The sequence below is a fragment of the Pinus tabuliformis genome, chromosome 6 (assembly GCF_031772625.1).
Source record: "Pinus tabuliformis cultivar Carrire ecotype Pingquan chromosome 6, CPIR1, whole genome shotgun sequence".
Classification (NCBI taxonomy): Eukaryota; Viridiplantae; Streptophyta; class Pinopsida; order Pinales; family Pinaceae; genus Pinus; species Pinus tabuliformis.
The window spans coordinates 624121611-624134717 of record NC_142292.1 but is presented as its reverse complement, the minus strand read 5'-3'; the positions used below and the strand labels follow the sequence as shown (position 1 = coordinate 624134717).

Here is a 13107-nt window from a genome sequence, read left to right as displayed (position 1 = left end):
TAAGTTCATGTAAAATTCTGTGGACTCTATGATTTATTAAAACAGTCCAGTTTCCATTTCTGTCATTCAGCAATGTCCGTAAATCTTGTGCAGTGTCCGTAAATCTTGTGATATCTATATAGAAGAATGTAAAATTTAAATCTATTATCATAGAATTTAATTAAATTTTGAACCAGCGAAGCACAAAACATTTGGGGTATCCATATGCGTAAAGCGAAAGCAACTTTAGTGCAACTCTCAGCTTCGAATGCGATGCACGCCCAAACTCGAATTTCAAACAAATGGCTGACAAATGCATGACGAAATCATGACTGAAATATGCCAGACAGAATAATGGAAAGCGAAAAACAGTAGGCTTGATGTAACATATGCAAGAGGACAAATGCCCTCGGCTATAGAACTCAAATAAATTATTAGCTATCCTTAAACATTAAATAACTTTTTAAAAGAAGTGACATGTAAAGTTCATATAATTTTCACAACTGCAGTGTGTTGTTTTTTTTTGGAATTACAAATGTATTAATTATTTTTTTATATAGGTTTTGGTAGGTTATGTGGAGTTTAGAGTCTAAATATTAACAGTTAGTAAAGCATGTGAATTAATATTGGTATAAATATTATTAGCATTTAAAAAAAAATGATACATTGTCGAATTCAACAACATTGTTGTGTGTTATTATAGGGGTTTATGGTTACTAATTTAGTGTTTAATTACTATAGCAATTTAATTTCCTCCTATGGCTAAGGAATTTGAAGAATCTTTTATCTAAGAATGATGGATGTTCTTGTAGAGTTGTTACCCAACCATTGCACTTAAGAGCCTCTACCAAGAACCATAGTTGTAATAGTGGAGCCCCCATCTTAAGCTGTAGCTCCATCTTAAGTTGTAGTCACGAGCCTAGAGCCTCGATTGTAAGTTGCTTCCCTAAAGTGTTGTCATGGTGAGCTTGAGTCACAGTAGTCACTTCATCATCAATAAGAACTTTATGTGACTCAACTTAATGCTGGGAAGTGTTTCAAAAACCATTGTTGAATGGGCCATTTGCAGAGAAAACTCTACCACTTTGAGCAAGGGGCTACCATCATATGTAGGAAGGAAACAATGGAACAAAGCGAGCAATAGAGAGATAAACCGAATCAAGGGTTTGTAAACCCACACTACTACATGTGGGGGGTGTTTTCAGACAATATTTAAGACAATTTTCGAGTCAATTGTCTTAACTTGAGAAAAAAGGAAACTTGTGTATTGTCTTAATTATTGTGTTTAAGCGGGTTTCTCAAAATTATTGTCTTAAAAATTTGTCTCTATAAAGACAATATAGAACATATATTATTCTTGTCTCTATAAAGATAGAGACATTAGTGCCTCTTAAGAGACAGTTTCATTTGTCTCTATAGAGACACTTTCATTTTTGTCTATAGAGAGACTTTCATTTTTGTCTCTTTAGAGACAATTACATTTTTTTCTCTTCAAGGACAATAGCTGAGATTAAAAACATACTATTTCTATACAGACTCTAAGTCCATAATTCCAACTATTGTTTCTCTAGAGAGAATATGAAAAAATATTAAAAAAAAAAACAGAATCATTTTAAATTTTATTTTGAGGTGGTTTCAACATTTAATGTTCGCAAATAGTGATTTTAATTACTTGAAATCTCTGTTCTTTATGGAAAAAAAGGAATAAATTCCAATTTTTTTAAAGTTAACAATAAAGTCATTTTAAATATAAATGAAAAAACAATTTCCAAAACTTTACAGCTTTGGAAAGAAACCTTGAAAATCAGAAGGCAACGCACGTATATTTGTTGAAAATACATTCATGTCATTGAATTCGAACATGCAAGATCCTTAGTTGGAACTTCATTTCATAACATATTATGATGCAAAAAAAAATGTTCAGGATTTCTCCAATCTATAAGAGAGTTCACTCTCCAACATTTAAATCCCAAATCCCAAATCCTGAATCCCATTAAAAAAAATCAAAATTCACATTTCCTTAATTTCCTATCATCCCCTAAGGCCTAGTAGATTGTAGCATACAGTTTAATTATAGTTCCATGCTACCTGAATGCTTCTGCTTTTTCAGTTAAAATGATCATAAATTTCATAATCCATAAAATTATATTATGTTCTTAAGAATGCTTGCTTGGTTATTATCACTTCATCCTAGGAGACAAATGCATGGCAGAATGATGGCCACCCGACAGAATATTGGGAAAACAATGGGCTCGATGTCGTAGATGCAGAAGTTCAACTGCCCTCTCGCTATAGAAGACAAATACATTATTAATTATCCGTAAACATTTAATAACCTTTTAACATAGGTGACATGTAAAGTTCATATAATTTCCACCACTTAGGTTGCCCACACAAAAATTTACTATCTATTTTTAATGTCATTTAATTTGTCATGGGATATGTAAGGTACAATTATGAGGTGCACTTAACTTGCCTTAAACACTGCACAAGCAACCTTTCCTCCTCAAATTCTGAATCCATGTCGACTCCTACATCCCAACCATCATTTGAATTTTTACGTAAATTTAGATAAACAAATTCATATAGTGATATCTACATCGGGGGAACAAAAGGGTTTTTATAACAAAGGTGGTTTCAATTTCATCATGTACATGTGTATCTTCATTTTCTTCACCATGTTTTCTCTCTTCATCTCATACAAAATCATTATTTTCTTCGAAAATTTCTTTATTAAATTTGTTTATATTGTTTATGACAACTACACTCTTCATGTCTTACATTTATTATTCTACATCGATAGGCCCTTCCATGACTTCTTAAATTAATATTGCAATATCAAAATCCTCTAGTTCTTTTGTCACAACTGCAATCCTCTATTGATCGGTGTTGCTGACATTTTCACTTTATGTCCTTTGTAGAATATTTCAAGCTTCTTTGGATGTGGTTTTTGTAGCAATATTAGGAAGCATCCTCTCATCCAAGCCTTTTTGAATAAGAAACAATGATGTTTCATACTCCTTGTTCTCTTCAAGTTTCTACCTCTAACCTTGAGTCATGGCCTCATAGGCTACCTGGCTTGAGGGTTCTTCAAACCCATTCAAAAAAATTTCCCATAAATAATCTATTAGTATCTTAATTTCCCACAATTCATAATTTCTACCAAAGAAAATAGGAGGGGGTGGAAGATAAGGACCACTAAAAATATCCATTCTTTGATGAATATGATATTTTCCAATATTTATCATGGTCTTGAGCTTGCAAAAAACCTTCAAACAATTACAATTTATATGCAAAACAAATGAGAGTTGTAGATTCCACTCTAGCAAACAACTAGGGCTCACAATGCTCATCCTTTCGATATGGTGGCTTCCTCAAATACCAAATGTTTCTCATCGCCCCCTCAACAAAAGAGTCTATGAAAGTAACATAACTAGGAGTTTTTAATGGATATGGGTTTCCAAAGTCCTTGATTTGGTGTATCTCTCAAATGAATTTGAAAATGGTCCTCTATACTAGGGCGTTTTTAATGGAAATGGGTTTACAAACCATTGTTTTGGTTTACCTCTCTATTTCTTTCTTTGTTGCATTGCTGGCTTCCCACATATGATGGTAGCCCCTTGCTCAAAACGGTAGAGGTTTCTATGAAAATGGTTCATTCAACAGCTGTTGTTCAAACACCTATCAATATCAAGTTGAGTCACTTAAAAGTTTTTGTAAATGATAAAGTGACTATTGTGACGCAAGATCACAATGGAAACACTTAGGGAGTTGGCTTACAATCGAGGCTGTAGGCTCGTGACTACAATTTAAGATGGGGGCTCGAGTATTGCGACTATGGTTCTTGGTAGAGGATATTATCTGCAATGGTTGGGGTAGCAACTCTACAAGAGCGTGATTCATTCTTAGGTAGAGGATTCTTCAAATTCCCTAGCCTGGTACCATTATGGGAGAGATAGGAGAAAATTAAGTTGCTATAATAATTAAACACTAGATAAGTCACAACAACATCCTATAATAACACACTACAATGTTGTTGAATTCCACAATTTAGAAGAATCTTTAAAATGCTAATAATAATTATATCAACTTTAACTCACATGCTTTAATAACTATCACTTTATTTAGACTTGAAACACCACATAACCTACCAAAACCTATACAAAAGAAGCAATTAATACATTTCTAACTCCAACCAAAAACAACCTTGTACAATTGTGGAAATCATATGAACTTTACCTGTCACTTATGTTAAAAGGTTATTAAATGTTTAGGGATAGCTAATAATTTATTTGACTTCTATAGCTAGAGGGAACTTGAACTTTTGCATCTACGGCATCGAGCCCATTGTTTTCCCATTATTGTGTCGGGAAGCCATGATTTTCTAGAAGGAAGTTATTTTCATCTTCCACCTTCTTAGTATTGCAAATCTGGAAAATTTTATCATCCTAGGGAGTCTTGGGAGTAGACGATCGCTTGGTGTCACTCTGAAGTTCACGAGATTTATTTCTAATCCTAGCAATATTAATTTTACTCTTAGTGCTAGTCAACATAGAGAGATAATTTTGGTTATCAACGGTGGGGTTGATCACCTCCTTATAGTACCTTAGCTTCCTTTTATCCTCCATCTTCTTAACATCCCACATCTTGTCCCTAAAATTGGGGTTAATGGTATCTTTGATATTGTCCTTGCTTCCCATGATGATCTCCTCCTTAATCCCCCAAAGTTTTAGAAAATACTGAGCATCCTAATGCCACCCAAGCTTGGGGCACATGTGTGGGTTTTGCCTAATGTTAGAAGCAATTTTTGGGGGCCTCTTGGATTCCATATTGTGAAGATTCTTCTTATACATCAGATATGTAAACATAGTCGCACTTTCAATGGGGGACAGGCCAACTTCGATAAAGAGGATATGATACGGAGTATTTCCCTTGATGTTGAGGTTGTAGGTTATGAACTGCTTTTGGATCATCTCAATATTTCTCCACAACTCCCTAGGTATACTGCACACCCAAACTTCACATATCTATAAGATAACAGAGATGATGAGAGTATCAAAGAGGAACTTTTTTTACTTCAAATGAAAAGATCAACTGCCTTACAATTGTTTTCTAGCACATAATAAGCTTTGAAACCTCCAATAATTCTTTTCTCGATGCTATAATTTGAGTGGAGCTGATGAGGAAAGTTAATACCCAAATATTATAAGAAGAAACCTACTCAAGAAAATTGTTATCATAGACACAACTACCATGGGTGATGTTTTTACACTAGCCTTTAGTTGACTCGATTTTTTTCCTCTCTCCTCCTCCTAGCACAAGGCAAAACCACCCCCTCGTTCGACTTGCTGATGAGGGCCATACTTTAATATTTAGATTATTATTTTAAATAATATTATTATTTTAAATAATAATGATAATAATAATATTTTTATTAATATAAATTAATAATATTCATTCATTTGTTAATTCAAGAAAATTTTAGGAAAAAATCACATAGAGAGTATTTGGTAGGGTGGTCCATCTACAGGACAAGATGAAGATGCAGATCTCGGAGGAAGTTTAAATAAGATGATAGGTCAACCTAACGGTTAGAGGAAAACGACTATATTTGAGTGGGGAGCGAAATTTATATATATATAATATTATAAACCAACCAAAATTCTATTTACATTAAATTTCTTAAATAATTAATAAATAATAATTTAATTATTTGAAATAAATATTTAATATATTAATTAGCTTATTCATTCCTTATTTATTAATGTATTTATTTATTTGATTATCCAAATAGGAAATATTGTGTAAAATAAAATAAAATAAAAATAACTAAATAACTAAACTAAACTAAATAAAATATAAATAAATAAATAATAAAGAGGATAAATAAATATATAAAAATAAAAAGTGAGGTGTGCATTAAAAAGAATAAAAATAAAAATATAACCAATTATATATATATATATATATACACACACACAAAATAAATAATAAAAGGGGATAAAAAAACAATAATAAAATGAAAACTATTTAAAATTATATAGAAAATAAAAAAGACGGTGTTAAGAAAAAAACATATTATTAATAATAATAACAAATGTTAATAGTAATAATTGAAATTCATCACAAATACACAATATTACTAAAAAAACAATAAAAATAAATAATAAGAGAGAGCGAATCCTCTATAAAACAAAAAGGGATAAAAAGCTCAGAAAAAGAGGGGAAAGAGTAAGAGGAGAGGGCAGAAATCCAACAGTTACTAATTTTCAAGTCATCATCCCTACTAACGTTATTAGAGGATCCCTCAATTCCAATGGCTTCCCTAAACTTGCATTGATGAAATGAGAAATTTTTGCGAAGAGCTTAACCTCCACAATGCATATGTGATGCTTGGTCTTCACTGCATGTTCCGCTAAAGCCCAGGATTTGGTCCTCCCAAGTTTGTTAGCAAAAACATGTTCTTTAACCCTTTGGTCAATAGACCAACCCATTTCTCCTATGTATGAGGACCCACACGAACATGTGATGACAGAAACACATTTCAAAATCCATAGGGTTCACCTGGTCTTTAACCGATTTTAGGGAGCCTCTAATGGTGTTGAGGGGTCTAAAGGTCGAGGGAACATTATGTTTCCTCAGGATTCTCACAATATTTTTTGTCGTCCCTTGGATGAAGCGGAGGTGAGCTCTTGAATGTTGATCAAATGTGTCAGTCTTAACCTTACGACCCTTACCATCTTTGACGAAAGCTTTAACAAACCTCTCTTCCTTGGGCTATTTTTAACAATTATAAATAATAAGTCAAAATTCGATAACTTCAATTCAAATTAAAAAATTAATTTCTATAACATGCAAATATTTACTATTATAATAATATTATTTACTATTTTAGGAAATTAAATTATTGAATTGTTTGAAAATAGAAAAATAAATAAACACAAAATTTCATGGAAACATTCTTTAAAATTTTATGAAAAGATTCTTTCAAATCTTTCAAATCACTCTAAATTGTTTTTTTAATATATTTCTAGGCTTTTATGAATCATATTTACAAAATTAAAGGGTTTATAATACTAATCCTATTAATATTATCAACATTTAATATATTAATCCTAGTGTTTAATATTCATGTTAGGGTTTACCATGAATATGTATAATATTAATATTCCCTCTAGTTTATAATATTAATACCTTGTGTTCTCAATATTAATCTCTTGAATTTTTAATATTAGACTATTGGATTTATTAATCTCTTAGATTTTCTATAATAATTGGTTAGATTGATAATATTAATCCTTTAGATTTAATATTATTACATGGGTTTATAATGCATTGGATTTATATTGATATAGATAATATTATCATATTATTATAATATAATAATTATTATTATAAATTGCAATTATAATTATTATAATTATTTCATTAATATTATAATATTATTTTATTATTATGGATATAATAATATAATAATTATTATTAAATTTATATCATTAATATCTATCAATATTTCAACCAAATTTATTAATATAATTGATATAATATATCAATTACATTTATCATAGTATGTATCACATGAAAAATTGTATTGTTTGTGTAATAGCTTTTACGATTGTTCATGGAATAGCTTTTACTTTGTTAGTGGATAACATGATGGTAACATAAAACTGATTCAGAATGAAATATAATATAATATACTATATATTACCATTGATATTATTTACATGTTTAAGGTGGACTCCTTAATTTCATAAGCATATACTTATATTATTCTTTATTATCCCATAACTATTTTCTCAAAATAGGGGGTGACGCAAATCAAATATTCTGGGCTATTACCCTACCCATTTCGCGAACTATGCTACCTCGCCTTCTTTCTCACTACCTTGAATCCCATGCCTACCTTGGAGAATAGAGAACTTAGTTATAATTTTTATAGCCACATAAGAGCTAAGTTAGTTATAATTCCCAAATAAGAGCTCACTTACTCTCTCACCACCTTAACTTGGATATAATTCCCGGATAAGAGCTCAATTACACTCTCGCGACCTTACCTTTTTCAATGACATCAGGGAACACAAACTATGTGATTTTAGAATTTTATATCCTTTCATGCTTTACATTTCATGTTGTTTGAGTGTTGCATGTACAATACTTAAAGGGTAATTAGATTTTATGATTTAGGAAAATTAGATTTTATGATTTAGGAAATGATGATTTTTATGATTAGGAATATTTGTTTTCGGGATAATGAGAGGACTACGTAAATTTTTAGGTTTATAATAACATGCTTTTTAATAGTTTTATGCTGAGTGTTTAAAATAACCCATTTTACTTGGTAGTTGTATATCACGAGTAAAATACATTTCAATGTTTTAGGCTATGTTCTAAAAAATTAGTATGTAAACCATTTAATTTAAATGTAGCATAATGTTGAAACTAATTGGACGACATAGAAAATTTATAGTTATGATGATTTTAAATTTAAAGTGGATTAGTTTAAGATTTTAAGTCAAATTGATATTTCATCAAGAATGAGGAAGACATATATACTTAATTTGAGCTACATAAATTTTATTTCAAAAAATTTAAATGTAAACTAATTAAATTTTTTGATCTATATTTCTTATTTTTATCATCAATAAATTTTATTATTTACAATATAATATAGGGGATATCATACTACTCAAAACCTTAGTTTTATTGATTTCTATATTTTTAATTGGGATTATAAGCTTATAAGGTAAAAAACCATACATAAAGGCACCAAAATAATAAAAATGAATAGAAAACATTTTTAAACTCCCAATTGAATGAAAATAATGCTTATGCGTACCTAGGCAGAATGACGTAAAGAAAAGCCACGGGAAATTAAAAGGCAACAACCATCAAAGCATTCCTAAAGGCAGCACTGAGTGGCATTTCCAAACTAGAGCAAACCCTAGACAATAAACTAAAATCTGGGACACTAAACCCTAGACATTTGTAAAATTGTGGAGTTTGATATCATAAACTCTTGGCCACCAAAATTTTAGAGTGTTCTAATTGTTTTTATGTGAAAAATGGATTTAGTATTATTGAAAACTTTGGGCCACCAAAATTTTGGAGTTTGACATCAAAAATTCTTGGCCATGAAAATTTTGGAATTTGACATAAAAAATTCATGGCCACCTAAATTTTAAAGCTTTCTAATTGTGTTTTTGATAATGTAAATGGATTTAGTATCATCAAAAGTCATGAGCCACCAAAATCTTAGAGCTAGATATCAAAAACTATGGGCGGCCAAAATTTTAGAGCTCGAAAACTCTAACCTATATTTACAAAAAATTTTGCCTAATTTTACCAAAATCATATGGAAATTTTCATAATTTTCTAGGTGGGAAAATTGGAAACCTAATTAGTCTAAACAAAACCGAACCAAACCAGATGAACCTAACCTAGTGGGATATCATAATCGATGCGGATCTATGTTTTCTTACCTTACTGTACTCGTATATTTACCCAGCATTTGTGATATTTTTATGCTACCATCTCGTCTTTTGCTCTGTTGTCGAATAGGTGACAATATACGTGCAGGGACCCGCAGAGATCACGTTCCCGGAACCCTTCAACGAATGGAAGTAAAATTTACACCAGAGCTATAAGTATGCACCCCACACTATAGTATCTTCACCCCCTCGTTTTTCGCTTTTAAGTTTAACCATCCCGCAGACACAGAGTTTCGCGTTTCCAGAACATAGAAACGATGAATAACTTTGTACGTCTAGGGGCTGGCATTTTAGGTTCGTCAACGCTACCGTACTCCGCAATATTATGTTAGCTCTCTTTTTTCTGTTATTATAAACGTCATAGTTTTCAAGTTGGACGTATAGATTGAATGTTCCTGTTAAACTGTAGCTGAACTATATAGTAACGTCAGCGTCTGGTTAATCTTACATGACTTTACAGGAAGTGCCATTGCTCTTCTTATGTACGGAGCATCAATGTAAGTGTAATAGTTATCACCGCATAACCCATATTATTAATTTCTGATATTATTTTAGTGTAATCGCCCTGAATAGTACTAGGTTGAAGCGAGTTATTCAGATGAGAAAGGCAGAGAGGCTCATGGTATTAATAAACGATGATAATATTTTAACCCTGAACAGAACCACATTCAAGAAGGTGATCCAAATGAGAAGTACGGAGAGTTTTTCAGGCTTTCCATACGCAATAGCGTTGTACAACTGCATTCTGTACACGTGGTATGGATCGCCTCTAATCAGCAATGGGTGGGAAAACATTGTTGTTATGGTTGTCAATGCTGTTGGCTTCCTACTTGAGTGCTGCTTTATTTGCATCTATCTCACTTTCGCTCCACCTAAACCCAAGGTATTATCTTGTCATATTTATTTGCTGCAAATAGTTTTGAGGTTCCATAAGACCTATTTTTGTCAATCAACATGACATAGATCCTTGGTATCATTTGGCAGTTCAAAATCAGTTAATGTTCAATGAATATTTCTTGCAGAGGAAAATGGTAGGAATGGTTATAGGCGTGTTGATGGTGTTTGGAACTATTGCAATAACTTCCTTTTTGGCTGTCCATGATCACAACAAAAGGAAGGCCGTTGTAGGAACTGCAGGATTAGTGGCAACTGCCATTCTCTACGCTTCTCCACTATCTGTAATTGTAAGCTTTACACTGCATTAGCTCTTTATAATGGCGCATCCATCGTTTAGATTTAGTTATTGTTACGTGTACAACATGGCATTTATTGTTAATATTTCTTACCGAGTTTCTTAAACTGCAGAGAACGGTAATTCAAACCAAGAGCGTGGAATTCATGCCCAGCTTCTATTTCTCCTTCTTTGCTTTCCTTGGGAGTGTGCTTTGGATGGTATATGGCGCTCTTAGCAAGGATATCATCATCATGGTAAGGTTACTACTTTATATCAGAGAATTCCTCTGGCGTATAGTGTTTCTTGTTCTCACTGACGTTATAAGCTACAACTGAATCATACTTTGTTTTTGCAGGCACCAAACTTTGTCGGTGTGCCATTAGGGTTGGCTCAGATGATTTTATTCTGTGTTTATCGAGCCAAAAAGAGCCAACGCGTTGAAAACGAAAAGATGGATGGAGGCAAACAACGGGACTTTATCAAAGAGAGGAGCGACGTGGAAAAACCAAAATGCCCCTTGGATGACCAAGATATCGAAATGCAGTTGAATGTATGACTTGGCCGAAGCCGACCAAACTCTTTATCCTCTGCGATAAAATTTGCATCGTATTTTCGTTATTTTACACACTTGCTAGTGTGCAGCCATATCGAATTACGACTCGGGCTTTCAGTCAGTGCATGATACCGAAGTGTGATAAGTTCATGTAAAATTCTGTGGACTCTATGATTTATTAAAACAGTCCAGTTTCCATTTCTGTCATTCAGCAATGTCCGTAAATCTTGTGCAGTGTCCGTAAATCTTGTGATATCTATATAGAAGAATGTAAAATTTAAATCTATTATCATAGAATTTAATTAAATTTTGAACCAGCGAAGCACAAAACATTTGGGGTATCCATATGCGTAAAGCGAAAGCAACTTTAGTGCAACTCTCAGCTTCGAATGCGATGCACGCCCAAACTCGAATTTCAAACAAATGGCTGACAAATGCATGACGAAATCATGACTGAAATATGCCAGACAGAATAATGGAAAGCGAAAAACAGTAGGCTTGATGTAACATATGCAAGAGGACAAATGCCCTCGGCTATAGAACTCAAATAAATTATTAGCTATCCTTAAACATTAAATAACTTTTTAAAAGAAGTGACATGTAAAGTTCATATAATTTTCACAACTGCAGTATGTTGTTTTTTTTGGAATTACAAATGTATTAATTATTTTTTTATATAGGTTTTGGTAGGTTATGTGGAGTTTAGAGTCTAAATATTAACAGTTAGTAAAGCATGTGAATTAATATTGGTATAAATATTATTAGCATTTAAAAAAAAATGATACATTGTCGAATTCAACAACATTGTTGTGTGTTATTATAGGGGTTTATGGTTACTAATTTAGTGTTTAATTACTATAGCAATTTAATTTCCTCCTATGGCTAAGGAATTTGAAGAATCTTTTATCTAAGAATGATGGATGTTCTTGTAGAGTTGTTACCCAACCATTGCACTTAAGAGCCTCTACCAAGAACCATAGTTGTAATAGTGGAGCCCCCATCTTAAGCTGTAGCTCCATCTTAAGTTGTAGTCACGAGCCTAGAGCCTCGATTGTAAGTTGCTTCCCTAAAGTGTTGTCATGGTGAGCTTGAGTCACAGTAGTCACTTCATCATCAATAAGAACTTTATGTGACTCAACTTAATGCTGGGAAGTGTTTCAAAAACCATTGTTGAATGGGCCATTTGCAGAGAAAACTCTACCACTTTGAGCAAGGGGCTACCATCATATGTAGGAAGGAAACAATGGAACAAAGCGAGCAATAGAGAGATAAACCGAATCAAGGGTTTGTAAACCCACACTACTACATGTGGGGGGTGTTTTCAGACAATATTTAAGACAATTTTCGAGTCAATTGTCTTAACTTGAGAAAAAAGGAAACTTGTGTATTGTCTTAATTATTGTGTTTAAGCGGGTTTCTCAAAATTATTGTCTTAAAAATTTGTCTCTATAAAGACAATATAGAACATATATTATTCTTGTCTCTATAAAGATAGAGACATTAGTGCCTCTTAAGAGACAGTTTCATTTGTCTCTATAGAGACACTTTCATTTTTGTCTATAGAGAGACTTTCATTTTTGTCTCTTTAGAGACAATTACATTTTTTTCTCTTCAAGGACAATAGCTGAGATTAAAAACATACTATTTCTATACAGACTCTAAGTCCATAATTCCAACTATTGTTTCTCTAGAGAGAATATGAAAAAATATTAAAAAAAAAAACAGAATCATTTTAAATTTTATTTTGAGGTGGTTTCAACATTTAATGTTCGCAAATAGTGATTTTAATTACTTGAAATCTCTGTTCTTTATGGAAAAAAAAGGAATAAATTCCAATTTTTTTAAAGTTAACAATAAAGTCATTTTAAATATAAATGAAAAAACAATTTCCAAAACTTTACAGCTTTGGA

At 32.0% G+C, this 13107-nt stretch overlaps 1 protein-coding gene across 1 annotated transcript; it reads left to right on the top strand.

The window, feature by feature from the left end:
• Positions 1 to 9727: 9727 nt before the first annotated feature.
• Positions 9728 to 11339, top strand: LOC149260151 (bidirectional sugar transporter SWEET3b-like). The gene is made up of 7 exons (XM_089456961.1): positions 9728 to 9764; positions 9931 to 9967; positions 10131 to 10353; positions 10493 to 10654; positions 10776 to 10898; positions 11000 to 11194; positions 11280 to 11339. The coding sequence occupies exons 1-7, from the start codon at positions 9728 to 9730 to the stop codon at positions 11337 to 11339; spliced, it is 837 nt and encodes a 278-aa protein (XP_089313087.1).
• The last annotated feature ends 1768 nt before the right edge of the window (positions 11340 to 13107 follow it).